This window comes from Rhagoletis pomonella, unplaced genomic scaffold, assembly GCF_013731165.1.
Source record: "Rhagoletis pomonella isolate Grant_MI unplaced genomic scaffold, Rhpom_1.0 Rhpom_scaffold_00012, whole genome shotgun sequence".
In the NCBI taxonomy this organism is placed as follows: domain Eukaryota; kingdom Metazoa; phylum Arthropoda; class Insecta; order Diptera; family Tephritidae; genus Rhagoletis; species Rhagoletis pomonella.
Genome location: NW_023458566.1, coordinates 15,147,541 through 15,167,770, shown reverse-complemented (window position 1 = coordinate 15,167,770; position 20,230 = coordinate 15,147,541). Strand labels below are relative to the sequence as shown.

The 20,230-nt window shown below is 35.4% G+C and overlaps 4 protein-coding genes across 4 annotated transcripts; 2 read left to right on the top strand and 2 right to left on the bottom strand.

The window, feature by feature from the left end:
* The first annotated feature begins 2,508 nt into the window (after positions 1–2,508).
* On the top strand, positions 2,509–3,513 carry LOC118747925. Its single transcript, XM_036482158.1, has 3 exons — positions 2,509–2,619; positions 2,693–2,867; positions 2,998–3,513. The coding sequence occupies exons 2-3, from the start codon at positions 2,720–2,722 to the stop codon at positions 3,324–3,326; spliced, it is 477 nt and encodes a 158-aa protein (XP_036338051.1). The 5' UTR covers positions 2,509–2,619; positions 2,693–2,719; the 3' UTR covers positions 3,327–3,513.
* Positions 3,514–3,631: 118 nt separating this feature from the next.
* Positions 3,632–13,501, bottom strand: LOC118747602. Its single transcript, XM_036481654.1, has 16 exons — positions 13,434–13,501; positions 12,559–12,941; positions 12,302–12,489; positions 11,995–12,230; positions 11,781–11,916; positions 11,571–11,709; positions 11,078–11,379; positions 10,822–10,991; positions 10,628–10,753; positions 6,867–7,186; positions 6,238–6,425; positions 5,453–5,688; positions 4,972–5,107; positions 4,651–4,789; positions 4,289–4,590; positions 3,632–4,198 (listed from the first exon to the last, which is right to left on the bottom strand). Exons 2-16 carry the CDS (start codon positions 12,823–12,825, stop codon positions 3,853–3,855), a joined length of 3,231 nt encoding a protein of 1,076 aa, XP_036337547.1. The 5' UTR covers positions 12,826–12,941; positions 13,434–13,501; the 3' UTR covers positions 3,632–3,852.
* Positions 13,502–15,843: 2,342 nt separating this feature from the next.
* LOC118747601 (cytochrome c oxidase subunit 6A1, mitochondrial-like) lies at positions 15,844–16,950 on the top strand. The gene is made up of 2 exons (XM_036481653.1): positions 15,844–16,141; positions 16,715–16,950. The coding sequence occupies exons 1-2, from the start codon at positions 15,844–15,846 to the stop codon at positions 16,948–16,950; spliced, it is 534 nt and encodes a 177-aa protein (XP_036337546.1).
* On the bottom strand, positions 16,935–20,226 carry LOC118747600 (cilia- and flagella-associated protein 52; the record flags this gene model as incomplete). Its single annotated transcript, XM_036481652.1, has 10 exons — positions 16,935–17,257; positions 17,316–17,459; positions 17,531–17,768; positions 17,851–18,067; positions 18,409–18,638; positions 18,716–18,888; positions 18,963–19,390; positions 19,478–19,581; positions 19,753–19,962; positions 20,039–20,226. Coding segments are annotated over 10 exons (2,172 nt in total), but the record flags the coding sequence as incomplete, so codon positions are not given.
* Positions 20,227–20,230: the final 4 nt, after the last annotated feature.

Below are 20,230 nucleotides of genomic sequence, written 5' to 3'. Positions count from 1 at the left end.
AAAGCGTGCGAAAAGAAATTATTTATTGAGTCAAAGAAAATTACGTATAATTAACTAAAAATTATTAAGATGCGAGTACATTCATTTCTTTTATTTTTATTATAACTCCAGCTAGACTCCATTTGTTTGAAAATTTTATAAGCCTTTGTATGGAAATATCCAATTTTTTTTTTTTAATTAATCCCTTAGGAAGAATCCAAGACAATTTTTCAATCAATCGCATTCCTGCTCCATTCCATAGAGTTAAAAGTTTCGAATATCAATATATTTAGCATGAGCACTAGATTTTTGTTTTATTTGAAAACAAAATATTAATTGGCGTATCATGTTTAGGTGATGTACCTATGTGTACTTTTGCCACTGTAGTGCAGTTTGCTCTTTAATATTCATAACTAAATAGCTAGTTTATATTTTTACGATAGTGAAAAAATTAATTTTTTATTTTGTAACTTTAATATTACTGTACAAAACACAATAAATAATATGATAAAAACTGAAGACGCGCACTTAATGATATTTTTTACATCATATGTGTAGGTATCACAACTAAAAAAATGTCTAGTACATTTTAAAGCACCCTAAATTCGACTGTTAAGCAAAATTTGGACGAGCTTCATCTCGAATTCGGAGCCGGCCTCATCTTGCGAAATAACTGTTGAAGTGTGAAAAAAGGTAAATTAAAAAAAAATAATAATAATAATTTGGACATAGTTTTCCAAAAAAAAAAAAAAACCGCGTATTATTGTAAGTCCGATTCGTCTAATGGATTCCACCTCATATCGATGAGTTGATTAGAAATGGGTGAAAAATCCCGTTATAGTAAAAAAAAATTCATTGAATAAATGATTTCACCAGAAATCCTGCCAATTTCAAATTTTATTTAAAGTCAGAAGGAATGGCATGCAATTAAGGACCGAGTTAGGATATTTTTCACATTGAAAACAGATACCAACTATTAAAAAATTCATTTTTGTTTACTTTTCCGGGATTTGGTTTTTTTTTACTTTTCTTTGTTTGCCTAATAAATCAAATAAAACATACTTCCGGAATTTTTTCACTAATTTCAACTAAACTCATCGAGATTTTTCTTCGGAAAAACAACGTCCAAATGAATTTTTTTTTTCAAATTGTTTTTAATAGACCTGCTAAAAAAAATGCAGCATCAAAAAATCTCGTTCTCGTTTTCGAGATCTCAAACTTGCCAAAATTTTGTTGAACCTTGTAATTTATTTCTCACCCAAAACTAAGGTATTAAATTTAGTTATTGATTTGTGGTGAAAGCTACTTGAACAAGTGTAAATAAAATGTTTTCCTTACTAAGCTGAAGAATATTTAGTTTAACAGGAATATAATTTTTGTGTCCTCCGACTCCTCCTAAAAAGATCTCTGAACCGGAGTAGCACAAATAAAACAGGTAAGGAAATCGAAATGCACTTTTAATACCCGACAGTAAACTAGAAATTCGAAAAGCATTTCATAACAATTTTGACAGTTTAGTAAAGCTTTCGAGGTGTTTGAGGGGTTTTCCACTTTAGTAGAATACCCAGTTTCTTTTTTTTTTGAACGGAAACTCTCACTGAAGGTGGCACAGCGTCGCAACCGGTTTGTCTCCAATTTAAATTTAGGAAGGTTCGAAAGTTCTTTCCAAAGTACTATATATTGAAAATTCAGTTTCTTCACTAGTCATCAAAAGCCCGAAATGGTGGTTAAAAATGTTATAACCAACGTATTATTTTTTGTTGTTATTTAATTTTAGTTAATTTTGTATAAAAACATAGTTCATTCTTTATCAAAACCCGTGTAAATCCAAATTTCATACTTTGTGGAGTATTTAAAAAAATCCACAAATTTTCGTAAAAACGTCAAACTTTTTAATTAGATTCAGGTATGTATAATAAAGTGCAAGATTTAAATGGCTATAAATTACCGTTAATTTTTTTTTTAAATTTTCTTTTTCGCATTTGCATGCATTTAACGAATAAACACAATTTATTTTTATATATCGAATAAAAAATTAATCTTTCTTAATAAAAAAAAAACCAAAATTAAATAACAAAAATAAATAAATTGATTAATAGCGATGTTTTCGCAGTCTTGCAAAGTACGGTGCACGGTTTCCAAATCTGTGTAAAAAAACCGGTTTATACCGTGCAACCTGCAAGGGCTTTGCAAGACTCCGAGAATACCGCTTACGACTTTTTCCAACAAATTCTTTGGATCTTTTACACATTTCACTTAATACTTTTTTACATTAAGACAATTTCCAGGTACGACGGATCAATATTATAAGGAACTGTATAAACGAGAATTTTAAAATGTTGCCTTTAATTTTTCCAAAAAGTCTACAAACAAAATAAGCAACCATAGAACTTAAAATTGTCAATTGTCAAAAGCTCTGAAAAAGTTTACAATCAAAAGCACTCAAGTTGTGAACTTGTCAAAAGCTTATTGCAAAAAAAAAAAAAAATAAGATAAGAACGTAGCGAAATTCGACATACCACCACAGCGCATAACGAAAAGCAGCAGCAGAATCAGAAGCATAGTGCGAATTGAATCAGTTGTTTAGTGATCTCATCATCGCAAAAAACCAAACGCAATTTGAGCCGGCTGTAGCGTAAAGTAAATGTTTTTCGCTTTTCGCTTATTTTGGCGTTTGACTTTTTAAAATAGCGGGGTTTTACTTTTTCCACAGCTTTAAATAGTAAACTATCAACAAGAAATGTTGCTTTCCAAATCTATACGAATAACACCAACTCTAGTCAGTGCCACAGTAGCTAGAATCAGTGGTCCCAGTGCAGTGGCCGGTTTAGAGCAACAACACAGGAACTTAATTGTCACAAGCGCTGTGATGTCCAATGGATTGAGCGGTAAGTCGAAGCACCTACATATAAATGAATGATTAAGCGCTTTAGTAATAAAATAATCTACATGCATACATGTGTGTGTGTGTGTATGGACGTATTTCAAAACTTTCCTTTTCGTTTTTGTTGTGCGTAGAAAATGCAAGCATACAAGGCAATTTCATCAGATTCAATATAATTGCTCCCGGTGCCCTGACAGCTGTACGTTTCTATGCGGATGATACCAAGCCGCAACCGAAAAGCTCCACCAGTACAAGTTCAAATGCGCCAGCCTTCAATTTACCGGATCGTGAACAAGTTGAAAGATTTATATTTCGTGTGCTTGCACTTATTTGGGATATCAGCGTGTGGATTTATATAAACAGCAAAAGAGTTATTGAAACGCATATTGTAGCCAATGATTCAGTGCAATTGTACTGGAAGCGATTGCACGAACGAATGGCTAAGGCCAAGAAGGAATGGTAAATGATGTTGGGATTTTGTAAAGCAAAACAATTTTAACACATTTGCGCTTTTTGTTGTTGGATTAGCATTTGTTTACTCATATTTTCTTCAATTTGATTTCATCGCCTTTACAATTAAAAACTACATAATTGATATGTATTTCATGAGAGGTTTTTCATATTTAATACATATGCAAATTAATTAAAAATTTAAACAATTTTCTTTTGTAAATAAAATTCAAGAAAAGATATGTATGTATGTATGTACATAGTATGTATGTTTATTCACAAATTGATATACATATCGTTACCTTAATATAGGAACGCCCTATCTATCTCACATCGTCGATGAAATACAAAAATCCGTAACTAAGTAAAAATCCGTAAATTCCCCTTTTCATTGATTATGATGCATTTCATCGAAATTAAGTCCCCACATCATTTTAATCAATAAAAAAATTTTGTGAGTTAAGGCTTTTTGGCATTTCAGCGACTATATGAGTTAGGGCCTTTCTATTTTAAGGTAACGACATGTATCTGTAGTTTCTTCAGTTCGCCAACAATTGTGCCAGATATTCAGCAATTTTGTTACGTGCCTCCACCAATTGTGGTGGATCGCTTTTAGCTGGCTCATGCATATCGGCGCAGTGTGCAGTGCCTATCGTATAAGGAGATTTCGCCAATTTACCAAAATACAAAATACGTACACAGGAAATGCATTTACCTTCAATGAATATAGTGGGTAAATTCGGATTTTTAGATGTGGTCAAACCCAGTGCATGCCATGGATCAATGGAGCCATGCACGTACAGCACATTTGTTGTATTAGGATTAAGACCGCCACAGTTTTGATTGGTTTGTGATACAACATGCTCCAAGTACTTTGCGTCCATGCTGTATTAAATACGTATATATATATATGTATATGTGTTTGTAAAGATAATTTAGAGATAAATAAGTAAAATGGATACGTTATAATACTACCTCTCTGAGTAAATATCCATGCACTGTTTTATGAAGAAGTCAATTTTAAAACGATCGCCGAATGTGTCATTCTTATTATTTGATGTTTGATAGAAACCAAATTCGTTACATGTCTGATAGGTCCATTGACGTGTCCAATTAGCTGCCTTAGCGTACCAAGAGATATTCCGCATTCCAGTTATCATCTTATCGTACTTGTAATCGAAGCACTTTTCTTTGTACTCTTCCAAAAGCATGCCACTGACAATGCCTAAACGTGCAACTGGCGGACCAATTGTTGTATTCACCATTACGTTGCAAACCTGTTAAATTTTATATAGTAAACTTTTGTAATTCGTTTTAATAAAACTATTGATACTAGCATCGTCAATGGTGCAGCCAGCATCAGGTCCATTGTTCTTATTGGATTGTACCACACCCGCAATATTATCTGTCAATGCTTGAAAGAAATTGGACATATCTAACGAGTTATTAACCGACGCCATAATTGGCGTGCAGGTGCTAAAAAAATTGATTAAAGTAAAACAATTAAAACTCAGAAGAATGCAAAGTTCATATCGAGCCCTAACGTACATCTAGATGACGTTAGGAGCATTACTGCAACAAATAGAACATTTGTCGCTTACGTTTTTTTTTTTTTTTGGCGGTAAGGGCTCGATATAATCATTTTGAAATTTCATTACTTAAAATGTTCATCCAAATCACGCTGGCCGATCTCATGACGTAAGAGGGTTTCTATCTCAGCAAAAGCCGAACCAAAAGCCTTCAGGCAGCTGACGGAATGCGTTTCGAATGAAGCTTTCACTAGTTGTAAATACTCTGAAAATAGCGAATAAAATAAGTAGAAGATGAAAATTAAAATTCAACTGAATTCATTAGTTGATTGTTTTCAATTCAAATTTTTTTTTTCTCGAATTCAGGTTTTTCGACTTAGGCGGTTATTGCTTATGACCACAGATATGTTGGCCAAAGCAATATATTTTTGTTCAGGAATTTTTAATCTGGCTTATAGGCGGCCAAGTGACCATCAGCTGAAAAGGATAATACGTAAGTTAAGTTAAGTCTACACTAACTAGACTATCAGTTTCGTTTTTTAAAAAACTGGCAGTTAGCGCTTAGCATTCACGTACGCGAAAGTGTTAAGAGATTTCATAATAATCTTACCATAAAAATCTACTTTAGCCAATAGCGGTGCACTCGAGCTGATCGCGCCATATATTAAATGGGGATACTTTTCACGCGCCCAGGCAGCCAATGCCCCGGGATAGGAACCGCCGAAGACAATCCATTTCTGTTTAGCGGTAAAGTTATATTTCTTGTTCATGCCTTGAATGAAGTTGGCCACATCAGCGAGTGCTTGTTTCGATGAAAGATATTGAAGATTCTCGAATGAGAGATCACTGTGGGGTTAAAAAGGAAAGTATTAAAACAGAAAATTCCGAGTTTGATAAAGGCAAATATCGATAAATGATGATGATATAAGTATCGATAACTAATGATAATTATTCATGCTTTAATCGGCCATGTTATGGTTGTCAGTTTTTTGTTGACCTCGACGTCCATTTAAATCTAAAAAAAAAAAACGTTTCTTTTTTTCAAATGCCCATAACGGAAAAAATGGGCCTATTGAGACCATTTTTTGTTGAATTTTTTCATTTTCCAAAAAACTTTATTTCTATGAAATTTTCGAAATTTAAAATAAAATGTTGGTTTCAAAAAAACATGTACTGATAATCGGACCTATATTTTCGAAATTTTAAAATTATGAAAAAATAGCAATTTTTATCCAACTCGACGCCAAGAACTCCGACTGAAATTTATGTAAAAAAGCTCCAATTAACCAGAATATCTAATATAATTTTTTTCCGAGATACATAATCCGATCTGCTAAATACCTCCCCGTATTAACAAAATAATCATATTTATATAGTACGCATAAATATCTTTACCTTTTTGGACGACTTTTTCCATAAAATCGATGCTCCAAATGAAAGCATATGGCCCCAAAGCGTTCCGCAAAACGAATCCACGTGCCCTTTGTGACCCAACGCGGCGAAATCGGAAGTTCACCACCGATCGTTAGAAAAATGGGTGCATCACTGTCATTCCGATAGAACGTGTCATTTATATAATATAACTGAAAAGCATCAAGATAATATCGTTAAGTTTAATAATTTGGCTCCTCTAAAAATATTTTTTTGTATTTTAAATTCTGCTAAAAGGGTTAAAATATGAAACGTGTATATTTGTTGATAGATAATGGTAGCATTTTAAATTAAATCGACTAGTTTAAACTTTTAAGCACAGAAATGTGGCTAAATGGCGCTAAATTTCAAATTTTTTAATTATAAACATAGTAAAAGGTATCCCGAAGCTCTGCTATTTCAATTTGAAAGTGGATCAATTGCAGAATTGCTTTGTAGAAGTAACAGTTTTTTAATTTTTTTTCGGGTGGAAAATATCTCGCATTTAATACTAAAAAAGACCTAGTTTTGGGTCTCCCTCTATGCAAATATATATTCCGCATATGTATGTTCGTATGTATATATGTATGTATTTAAGGAATAAATATTCTTACTTGATTCCATTTTACTTGCTGCTTTTCCTTATCAAAATGATCAAGTGTTTGTAGGAACCAGTTCTCTTCTGCTGGTTCTTCTGGTGTATCTGGTATTAAGTTCCATCTGCTTGGCTCACCAATAGCTCGATGACCGTTACGAAATGCTGTCGTCTTATCAAGATTATCAAAAACAAACATCAACAAGAAAATTACAGCCAAATACATCCGATAACTGGAAAGTGTTGACACAACTCTAGACACAAACAGTTCGTTGGCTTCCATTGCTATTAAAGTGTTCAATGATAAAAATAGAAAAATATGATTATTTATTTTAGAAATTCGTAGGTTTTAGGAAATAAGTAGGTTTTTTTTAAGCCACTAGAACAGATTAAAATCTCCTTAGATATTGAAAACTTTCACTGTTGATATACATATGTACATATGTACATAATCATAAGAACTTACCTAATTAGAAAAATTTTGCGAGCGTTTGCAGATAAGAATTGTATACGCCTAGCTTAACTTCAACGGTTCAATTGATTCACTGATAGAAATGATTCCTGTTTTAATATACCTACATACATACATACAGTTAAAATTCGTGCTTATGCAAAGGCTTCACACTTCTCTTCAGTTGTTGTATTTATGTATTGAATGACAGGCGGAAAATAATCGAACCAACGCGGCAGGTTGTATTTAGAAAAATCACACGGCTACCAAGTAGCTGCCTTTATTTATACTAAAATTCTTATCCTAGTTCTTAACCTAATCAGTTGTATGTACATAACACTTCCATAGTGCTATGGACACAGAACTTAAACCTAGGTACCTAACTTATCCAAGGTACATAACACTTCCATTGTGTTATGCACATATATATACTTAAACCTAAATGAATAACCCACATGCCTCCAGACGTTTCCACATTAATATTGCTAGCCAAAGTGCATACAACTGCCCAAGGTCGCATCAATCATTATGGTTTTACAATACTACATGTGTTTACACTATGCAGACGGTGAAATTGTTTGTGGTGCACCTAACCGTCTACATAGCTACAAATCATGCACTCAAGCATCTCTTACCGAACCGGGTAAGTGTCCTTGAGTCGCATTGTTTGTATTCTTTACCTAGGTAATCATTTTATGTCTTTGCTCCCATCTAAGAGCGGAACGATATCCCCGCGATAGCTTGCTTAGAGATAATTAAAAGAAAGACATGTAGATACGTACATGCGTACAATTGTAACGACATACATACATGCAAGCATGCCAACATAACTAGATAATTATGCTCTATTTCGGAATGAGTTTCATTAAGCTAAAAACTCTCTTCTAAGAGTAATGCTCTTACTATTTCTTTCGCTGCTATTTGCAAGTCTATGTCAAGGCGAATTTATATAAGGTGATAGCAGGAGTACAAAAACAAAAACTTACATGTATTTTGTTTTTGTTTTGGCGGCATAAACTGTCAAAATCTGTAAGAGGGTGTGTGGAAATTCAAACAAAATTTTTCAATTTGACATAAGAAGTCGTGAGGCGAAACACGTACACAAAATCAGCCGATCTAGTAACACCACCTTATATAAATTCGCCTTGGTCTATGTAGTGCTTTTATTCCATAATTAAAAAAGCATTGAAACAATGATGTTGATACATAATTATATACTTGAAAGTGTTTTAAAAAACGTATTAAGAGAAATATTTCGAAAAAACATGGCATATTCTTTAACAACATAATTTCTGTTTATTTAATTTTAATTATTACAAAAACAATACAAATCAAAGTTTCTAATAAAATTTTTATAGAGAGTTATCAACTTTTACTAATGGTTTTTGTTGTAGAATTATTTTTTTTTTAAATATTTAAAACAAGAAATTTTTAAGCAAAAAACAAAACCGACTTCAATTCTCATATAAATATATATATATATATATATATATGTGTATTTCATGATCCAATAATCGGATCTAAACCAGATTAGCATGGGACCACCTATGAGACACTATCTTTCCGATGCAAAAAGAATTATCGAAATCGGTTGACGCGATCCAAAGTTATGCGGTAACATACATACATAAAAAAAAAATAATATTCCGACGAACTGATAACCTCCTCCGTTTTTGGAAGTCGGTTAAAAATAGAAGGATATTAAATTAACAATAGCTGTGAAAACGTCGCACTGCTATTTTCGTAAACACTGCTGTACATACCAACATACATATCGTCGGTTAAAGTGCAAAACCGCGTAACTGACAATTTTTGCCAAAAATTTGATTTGCTCACACAAGTTCTTGACTAACCAGAAATGCGATTACTTTATAAAAAATAGAACCATTTTGTTTTTACTCTCTAGAAAATAATTTATGATACCTCACATATTTACGCGGTTTCGCATTTTGTTGCTTAAGTTTAACTGAAATTAGGATTCGAAAGCATTAAGCTCTTAAAACTGGGCATGTTTGTCATTACTGCCGCAGTGTTGCACCAAAATACAGAAATACAGCGTTCACAAACTAGCCTTTTACCTATCAGTTCAGAGTCGCTGCTTCGTAGACTTTTCAAATCTTCGTTATTTACTGTGCTCTGACTTTTTTCGTATAACAATAACTTAAAGCTTAATAAACTCTACTTGCAACCAAAAAATCAACATGGCGAATACAGCGGAAATGGTGTTGGTTGGCGGCGAAAATGCCTCCTAAAGGTATGCTTTAACATTCATACTGAATTAAAGAAACTTGATAAGCAGCGATTTAAGAATAAGATTTAGATTACAATTAATACAAAAATAAAGGTAAAGATAAATATGTAGACGAAGGAAAGGCTAAGATGAAAATAGAAATAAAATTAAAGGCATGTAAATACAAAGATGAAGGCAAAATTAATAAAAGTAATATAAGCTTAATTTGTAAGGTGAATTTGTAGATAAAGATAAAGAAGAGAATGGAGAGAGTGATGGAGATGAAGAGCTAAAGATAGATCACTTCAACTCACCATCTTTTCTTAATTCTGAATTGATCAGCGAATCAAATCACTAACGAAATTAATTTTAGGTTTATCAATTTAAAATCTCTCAGCCCAGTGTTCTGTTATTTTAAGTAATGAATAAACATAGCTAATAACTAAAACGTAAGCGCGATTTTTACGATGCATTTCTGCAGCAAGAAGATTTTGAGAAAAATCTCGCTTACCTTTTTTTTTGCGGTTATGCAATTCTGCACCAAAATGAAATTTGGAAAAAAATGCTTGGATTTTCTGAGCGGTTTACTTTTGACCAGTAAACGGAGACAGATTGCGCTTACTTTTTATTCATATTACTAATTTACTAAACTTGAGACGATAGATAAGCGCAAATACGCCGATATTCAAACAACCAATTACCTCATCAAACTTTTAGTTAGATCAATAAAAAAAAAACCCTTGGCTTTGCATTACTTCCAGGTCGTACTTCCAGGTCTCGCTGTGGGTATGTATAGTGAAATTCGATGATTTAAAGCTAAGCTTCATATCTGTTTATTTGCTTTGTACGTAAGTTTCTTATTTCTTGAATATGTATTCTTTCTAAACAAATATTTTCCCACGTTCACTTTGGCGATCATAACGAATCAGTGCATAACTCAGCAATGTTAATATTTTAGTTTATTTATATAAAAAAAAATATCCATACACATATTCGATACAGTTTGTTCTCCAATATTCGAGTTTCATTCATAAAATAAAATAAAAAACTAACCAACTTGCTCTCCTCAATTAAAAATATTAAATTTTAATAGCCCTTTAGGCTCTTTCCATACTAAAATTCTCCAATAGCTGGGCAAGATATTTAATGATTTTGTTACGAGCCTCCACCAATTGTGGTGGATCGGTTTTAGCTGGTTCGTACATATTAGCACAGTGTGCAGTGCCTGTCAAATAAATGTTTAATTTCATAATTAAAAATTGCTGAATAAAATGGCAAAATACCAAAATATACCTTCGATGTAAATTGTGGGTTGCTTCGGATTCTTAGATTTCGTCAAGCCAAGTGCATGCCATGGATCAATGGAGCCATGCACGTAGAGTACATTTGTTGTATTGGGTTTTAGAGCGCCATAGTATTTATTTGTCTGCGAAACAACCTGCTGCAAGTACTTTGCGTCCATGCTGTATTATATAAAAATATGTAATTATAGTGTTGTAGAGTTACATAAATTTAATTACTACGCCGCCGTTATTAATTTTCTCATTACCTCTCTGAGTAAATATCCATGCATTGTTTAATGAAAAAGTCAACTGCAAATCGATCGCCGAATGTGTCGCTCTTATTATCCGACGTTTGATAGAAACCGAATTCATTGCAAGTCTGATAGGTCCACTGGCGACTGCCATTGCAAGCTTTAGCACCCCATGACGTTTCTTTTAGCTCAGCGATCATTTTATCATACTTGTAATCCAAACACTTCTCCTTAGCATCCTGCAAGAGCATGTCGTTAACGACACCGAGACGAGTTACAGGTGGCCCGATGGTCGTATTAACCATAACATTGCAAAGCTGTGAAACGAGTGTGGCAAAAGAAGTTAGTCAATAATTATTTTAGCGCATATTTTTTTTTAAGGCCATCACTGCATCCATCGCAGTGCTTTAATACTGAACCCGAATTTGATCGATATTACGCAGATTTTACGAAGATCGGACTACGATGAATTCAGTGATAGCCACGTTTGTCTGCTTGAGAAACCTACATCATCGATGGTGTATGTGGCACTGGGCCGATTGTCCTTGTTATATTGCACGACACCAGCAAAGTTGCCAGCCAAAGCTTCAAAGAAGTTGGACATGTCCAGTGGATTATCTATTGAGTCCTTGATTGGTGTACAGGTTCTAAATGGAAACAAAAGAAAAAATTGCAATACAAATTTGTACATTAATTGAGTAATTTATTCAGCACCCACTTAAATTTCTCATCCAAATTACGCTGGCCGATCATGTGACGTGTCAGAATCTCAACTTGTGCAAAGGCACGGCCAACTGCTTCTAAACAGGCGGGCGAGTAAGTGGCCAAAGAAGCTTTTACTACTTCGAAATATTCTATGGCATATTGAAAAAAATTAGTAGTTTGTTATAAAAGCGATATACTTTAATTTTTATTTGGTTGAGTTTCCATACCTTTGAAATCAACCTTAGCCAATAATGGTCCACTAGAACTAACAGCGCCATGTATTAGCTCAGGATATTTTTCGCGCGCCCAGGCTGCCAACGAGCCCGGATAAGAACCACCGAAGGCTATCCATTTTTGGTTAGCACCCAAATTATATTCCTGTTTCATGCTCTGAACAAAGTTGGACAAATCCGCCAATGCTTGCTCGGAGGTGAGATAGGCAAGATTTTTGGTGGAGAGGTCGCTACAATCAAAAGCACAATTTTTCGATTTTATTTTTATTTTTTTTTTTAATTAGAACCGAGCGGGACTTACCTTGTAGGATGACTCTTTCCGTAAAAGCGATGCTCCAATTGGAAACAAAGTGCGCCAAATTGTTCAGCATACTTAATCCAAGCGCCCTCGGACATCCAACGTTTCGATGCCTCACCTTCGCCGCCAATCATTAGAAAAATGGGCGCTGTGCTGTCGTTGCGATAGAATTCATCGTTAACAAAATAACGCTAAAGAAAGAAAATCGAATTAATGGCATTCACTTTACACTAAGTAAATTGAAAGCATTGCATACATACCTGCTTCCAGGTGACATCCTTATTCTTTTCTCCAAAATGATCCAACTTTTGTTCGAACCATTTATCTTCGGGTGCCGGCTTATGTCGCACCGATTCGAATTTGCTGGGTTCGCCAAGGAAACCATCATCATAGCGCCCGTTACGAAAACGACCCAAAGCGGCGCTGGTCTTATCAATATTCGCAACAAAAATGAACAACAACAAAAGTGCGCTCAAACGCAATAGATACGCCATTTTGTCAGAAATCGATCTATCAACGGCGCCCATTTCGTCTTTGGCCCGCTTCAAAAAATAGCTCCTCTCCTCCAAATCTTATACTAGATTTATTTATTAGCACTGTTTGTATTTTTTTTTTTTGTAATTCACAATCAGTGGTTTTGATGCTATGCGCTATAAAAATAGACAAAAAAGAAAATCTATTAGTTTTTCGTTTTTCCAGTGTCAATAAACTAAAAACGTCGAAATAAGTTGGAAATCTCCAGAGACAGTGGCGTTACAGTTTATAAAATTCTAAAAACATATGTACATACATAAGTGCCCATATATATGTATGTATGAATATGTAAAACTAAGTGAGGTTATCGCTAGTGATTACTATGCACAAATGGCCACCGCACAATCATAACAAAGCAACCCAACAACCGCACGAATAGTGCACCAATATTTTATCGCCGGAATGCAATATTGATTTTTTTTTCAGCACAGGTAAGCAAATTTTCGTTAAAATAGTTATCGAATATTTAAGAAATTCGAAGGCTTACCACAGAAAATCGACTTTTCTTTATGCTTTCTAAGAAGAACACTCAGGCAAAGAAATTTTCGTTTATGTACTTGTTGTAGGTACATACATATATGTATAGTTAATTTCTACCTACCAAACGCTGGCAAGATGAGTAAAATTATAAACGTCTGTCTAATAACGCGTTTGCAAAACGAATGATGAGCTGAGCAGTTTTGCTGTGTTCAGCAACCACTCTTCCGGTTCTCCGTAGTAGTATATATACATATGTATGTACATTAGGGTGGTCCAAAAATGCATGTGGGGGGGAAGAAGTAAAGTCGGAATTTTTATGCTCTCACCCCTAGGATTGTTTTATACCGAAAAAATATACCTCTATTTTTTTATTTGGAAATCAAAAATAAAAATGCGTTAGTATTAAAAAATGGTTAAGTAAACAATTGAGTATTATTATTGAAAGTTTCCTGAAGAGAACCAGAGTTTTCCGATCGAAATATATTGATTTTCAAGAATTCTATACCATTTCTTCGGAAAGTAGTTTTTTTCATATAAAAATATATGGAAAACTTCGAGCGCTTTGAGCGACCTCTAAATATTTTTTGATTTCAACATAAAAAATAGGGGTATACTTTTTTTCTATATAGAACAATCCTAGGGGATGAGAGCATAAAAATTCCGACTTTATTTTTTCACATGCATTTTTGGACCACCCTAATGTACATACATATGTATATACGCTTAAATGCTTACATATGTAGCTATTTGTTTGCGGATCTCCGCTGCATGTTCTAAAATGCTCTTAATACTTATACAAATAAGAGAAAACATAATTTATAAGAGTTAAACTAAGTAAATTTTTTTAAGTAAAAATTTTTGTGATTACAAAAATATATGTCTACATATGTTTTTTAGTGATCGAGAAAGGATATGTATGGTTGTATATTTGTTTTTGCATTTAAATTTAATAGTAAACAAAACAATTTCAAATTTCTGTCAGGCCCGGATCGAATCATCCAAGCGGTCCAGCCATTTCTTTACAAAATAGTTACTTAACGAAAAAACTGCTAAACCGCAATTTTTAAGCTTGTGGATAGTGATCTTTAACTGATTAAACTTTTATGATTTTTTGGCTGGATAAACTGTGCATTGGGTAACTTTTTTTAATCTACCCGATCTATGAATATCCTGGAATTTCATTCTCCAAACACATCTTTTCTGGAAGGCTCCCAACTAAGCTTAGCAAAGATGAGACAGAAGCATACAAAGGTTTTCAATTTCGAAATTTCCTTAAATTAGAAAAATAACTGTTTGTATGTAAGCCAAACAGAACAGAGTAGTCCACAGCCTGTCGGGATGTCTACCGTCCTGTTTGGCCACTGAGGACCGGATCATATTCAGTATTGGTGCCATTTCCTGAATGTGAATCCGGGGTCTGTTAGCCTCTATCACGTCAGGTTCGAGATCACTTGAAGGTCAAGTAGGGAAAAATTCTTTGAATAAGACTTGGATGCATTATGCTGCTGAAAAAAAGAAAGTTGCAAGTTTAGCTATCTGAAAAGGTAACTAAACACCAACAGCATTGCCAAGGTCTCGTAGTATCTCAGCATAACACATATCCTATTGCGATGAAGACTTTCACTGTGCCCGGTTTCCACATATCTACACGCGATTTTTCATCCTTTTTTGATCCTCTTTATACCAATGAATACATTTTACCTTAAAAGAATCTGAAATTTTTATTTAAAAGTCTCTTTCCTAGCAGTTTTCCAAAGTCGTGAATTCGGTGTATTTAAACCCTTATAAAAAAGGCTTATTCTCGGAATAAAGGCCGGAAAGGTTTTTGAGGCTCTGTGTTACTCAAAGCAGGGGCACATCAGCAGTATTCCAGACTGTGTGGAACTTTATGACATACACAGGTCGATTTTTGTCGTTCAACCGAATGTAAATGCTTTGGCCAGGTGACAGAAATCGACCTTGGTAGCGGCAGCGTTAGGGGCGAAAAAAAGTTATAGTTTCTTCGCTGAAGGTGATAGTCTAGAAGAAATGAACAAGGTCCACATCCCGTCATTCCCTAGTAGTTTAGAAAGGTGAAAGGTGAGAAAAACAGGAATGCAGGGATAGCGACCCAATCGCCCATACTCGATGAAAAAATATTCGAACAAACTTAACTGCATTCGCAAGGCGTAAGAAAATGTTGCGATGTTAGGTAACTTTACTACAAAAAATCAGACCCGAACTTTCGAGGTTAGGATAGGTTCGAACTTTAAGCTTAGGGTATTTAAAAACCTAATGTGGTAGAACAGTTCTGGATTTGGAGACACAATGTGGAATTGTCGAGTCGGGGTATGTGACCCCTAAGCCTTTCCTATGGCCCAAAACGTCTATTCAAGCATCATGGTTACCGAACGAAATTTATTTCTGCAAAAAGTCCCTTTTCCGTTAACACAGCAAGCATTGAGTTTTAACGCGATATGGCAAAGTTCTTATTTTACTTTTATAAACAAAAACTTGTCGGAAAACTTTAACAAAATAAAATTTTGAGAAAAATGTTTAAAATTACAAAATTCTCAGTACCCCATATTTTAATTGATGCTGCGCGCCAAGCTGCTAGCAAATCTGGTGGCAAAGGAGCCGGTGACAAATGTGGGCCTCCTAAAAAATCAGGTGCATGTGGGCCTAAGAAAAACTCAAAACCAGATACTGAGAAACGTGGTGGTGGTGCCCCACTAGCTACTCCACCCTCTAGTCCAACCACTGGTGGTACTGGAAAGGCACCTCTTGGAAGTTTGGGTGGCGTTGGAAGAGAAAGCAGCTGCAAGGCGAAGGTACCGAAATCCGGTAAAGGTAGGCATTAAGGGAAATATTTTTGGATTACTAATTCGTCATAAAAGAGGCTACGCACATTCAGATAACACGATGTAGGATAGGAATAAAATTCTTAACAAAATTTTAGAATATCTCGGTTTCTTCTCTGATGGTACGAGATTTTATCAGGAGTGCCTTAAAGTTAGATAACATTAATTAAAAAAAGTTACCGATTCCTGAAACGTATTTCCAGCAGAGTTAGCAGCTATTGAAAAGGCCGTCGAGCCGAGTTAATCGAAACGGAAATTAAGGTAAAATGCCTTTTGGTCTGGCTAGCCTTAGTACTCTCGTGGATTTTTTTTTTTTTAATATGGAAGGATACGATTTACACTTGAAGCACAAATTTTTTTCGGAAATTTTTTGACAATCAGTTTATATGGGTTTTAGTTAGGAGGCTATACAATGGTCCCGGCTTCCGTTTTCAATATTGCGAATTGAGGCCAGAGATAACAATTAAACTTAAAAGTGAATAAGAAACCCATCTTAGGGCATCCTCAGTAGAAGTAGCCTCTTTTATACCATCCATATATGTAATTGTATCTATTTTTACAGGCACCAGTACGGCGGAAGCTTTTAGAAAGATCTGTTTGTTCGGTATCTTGCCAGCTATTGCCTTATTGCATATCCTAATATTCTCCACAAGAACGCACGAAGAGCGCGAAGAGTTCAAAATGTGGCCGCATCTTTATAAGCGTGACAAACGTTTCCCTTGGCGTGACGGAGTAAAATCACTTTTTCACAATTCATATGCTAATCCTTTGCCTGACACAGGATACGAAGATGAATAACAGCATTTTTTTTGCGAATATATAAAATATATTTTTTTCGAAATAATCTACAAAATTATGAAATAAATTAACATTTTTTAATATCTGGTATATAATCGCAATTAATATCTGGCTGTTTCTTCATGTCGATCGGTGGACATTCAACGCAACAAACATTATCCTTTGGTGTACTCTTCAAGAGATCGGCAATTTTTTCCTGTTTAGGGCTCCTAGAAGACGTTGGAGCAGGCTGTGGTGGTGCTTCAGCCTTGCCACCGGTTTCAGATGTAGCTGGTTGTGGCGGAGGATTTGATTTGCCCCAGAATTCCTAAATGTTGAGTAGTTAAAGTGACCGCAAAAGACAACAACACTTTTCACACACTCACCTCCGGTACATCCCAAATGATAATTGAACCATCAATGCTGCCAGTGACAAACAGCCTACCATTCGGACTAAAAGCGCAGCTCATTACAGGCGATGAGTGCTCATAGCCAGCGCAAACAGTAATGCCACGATTATAATCCCACAACTGCAAATAAACATAGTACATACATAGTACATCTAAGCCATTGAATTATCTAATCTGGGAGATGCACTAACCTTCACCGTTTGATCACTCGACACTGTAAGAAAATAATCACCAGTTGCATTGATATCCAAATAGTTTATGGAGTTCTTTTTCGTGCCATGAAGTTCACGTATAAGGCTACCATTGTAGACCATCCAGTAGCTGATGCGCCCATCTGCGCCGCATGCGAGCAATTGTACGCCAGTTGGAAAGTAACGAGCACACATGAATTGCGTGTTGGAGGTGATGACAAATTTGCGTGTCATGCGGCTGAGCATAAATTTTGAGGGTTATGAATGACAACAAAAATAAACCACATAAATTATTTATGTATGTATATGTAGAAGCATACTTTACATCCCAAATGACGCAAGAGCCATCAACGCAAGCTGATATAACCTCGGTGTCCAAGTGATTAAAGTCCAATGAGGATATCGGACCGGAATGATCCTTTAAGACGCCAAGCAAACTTTGACGAAATGGTTCAATTTTCCATAAACGCACTTGTCCCTCCACGCCGCCGGTGACGAGTAAGCGGCCAGTCGATGATACTCGCAATGCACTGCAGCCTATAGTGAATAAAGTTTATTAGAAAATTTATGCCTTTATATGCATCAGTTGTGGAAACGAAAATCTATATGCTGATATTTACGATTTCATAGTACAAAATGACTGATTTCCACATCCCTATAAGTCTCAAAATTCATTAATTAGGATACTTAAAAGCCCAAAGTTCAGTTTTTATTTTGTGAATGTAAAATACCTTAAATAATACTTTTCCAGGCCACAAAATTCTTCTTGTACATTTCTCATTTTCAATATTACTTTGTAAGTCTACTTGTTACTCAGTCAATTCCAACTTCCCAACTTTGATTTATTGTAAAAAAAACGAAAGAGTTTAGGTACAAACCTTTATTATGCGCATTTGGTATGGCATAAATCAAACGGCCGGTTATGGGTGTGAAGGCGCGAATTACACCATCATTCCAAGCCGATACAATACTGCTGCCATCATTGGTGAATTGCAAGGAGACACATTTGAAATTATAGACCATAATACGCAGCAGCTCCTGCAGACGTCCAATCGACCAAATGCGTATGCTCTGATAGCCAGCAGAGGCAAAAACGGTTGATAAGTTTCTGAAAAAAAAAAAAAAATTCCAATCGGCAATTTTAAATTTTTGTATGCAGAATTTATGCAAAATGATGTAACTAACTTGGGAAATACAATTTGATTGACTGGCTTACGATGGCTTGTCTTCAATAATTTACATGAAAATTTGGCAATATTCAGAAACCATATTTCATTTTGGTCGGTGGAAACGAAGAATTCATTACCATTGATATTCACCAAAGATGTGACAGCGCCATTCACATTTGCGCGCTTGAGCTGAAATATCAGTAATCGACTTTTATATGAAAACTTACAAATATTGCTTGCACTTTGCACTTTCTGCAACCTACTGTGCGAAATATTGGCCACGTGGGACTGGGATAGTCCTTCATCATTTCAAGCGTAACGTCTTTACGTTCTTCCACTAACTCCAAAGTGCCATCGCCGGCACCCACCAAAAGCACACCTTTCTTCACAATTTGCAAATGGCGTACACCATTAACAAAGCGTTCACAGTCCTTGCCATATGGTTTGCGTGGATTGTGCTTACCGAATGCGCCTATCATCGCCGCCACCATGCCAGCTTGTGTGACATTCACCGGATCACAGCAATTGAGCACGACTTTTACAATATCACCGGTCATTGTGCCTAGGTAAAGATATTGATCGTTTTCGTCAACCTGCATACCAGTATAGATTCGTTGAATCTTGCCACAATGTACATCATGCACATGGAGTTTCTTCTGTTCGCGCTGAATGCTCCACATGCGAAGGTGTCCTGCATGCGTTCAAGCGGGTTTTTACATATATAAATGATTTTTTTTGATTAGTTAGTTGAGAAGTATGAAGGTAAAATGGGGCTTACTTTCACCAGCGACTAAGAAATGCGATGGACTATTACGTAGGGAGCAAACTGTTAGAGCAAACCCGGATATTGAGCGGGAAGCTGGCGCCTGACATATTGGCGTACTGGAAGGAGAATAGTAAAAATTATATCAACAATAAATTAGTCCTAAACGCGTTCATCTATGTGTAAGTAAACTATGCTTGAGAGCCAAAATCTACAAGGCCTTAAAAGCTTAACGGTGAAGTTCTAAATCACTTTTAAGCTAACAGCTTAAAGCTCAATCATCTACTTACCGTGCAACGGTATCCAACACAATAACCGTACCATCGTCATTTCCACCAACAGATACCAAACACTTTTCATCTGCCGTAAATGAAATCGATTGCACCAAGACCTTGTGGAGATCATGTCGAGTCAATTGCTTGCGTGCTGAAAAATCCCACATAATTACATAAGCTGGGAAGCCCATGTGATTTCGTTGACCCGAAGCTAAATACTGCCCGCTGCATCAGTTTGTGTAATGAATTATGTATTAATTACAAATTATAAATAACAATGAGCACTGATATGCTCGCCTACCTTTTGCTGATCGTCAGACAAGACACGGCATGTGTATGGCCGCTCAGGAACTCTTGTTTGTTGTTCATTGTATTGGCGATGCCAATCTTATTGCCCAGTGGATAGATCATGCTCACCTTATCCGGATGCAATTGATAGCCGTTTTCGACCTTGCCATTGGCGCCGAATATGGCGCGCGGCTCCAGCTTTTTT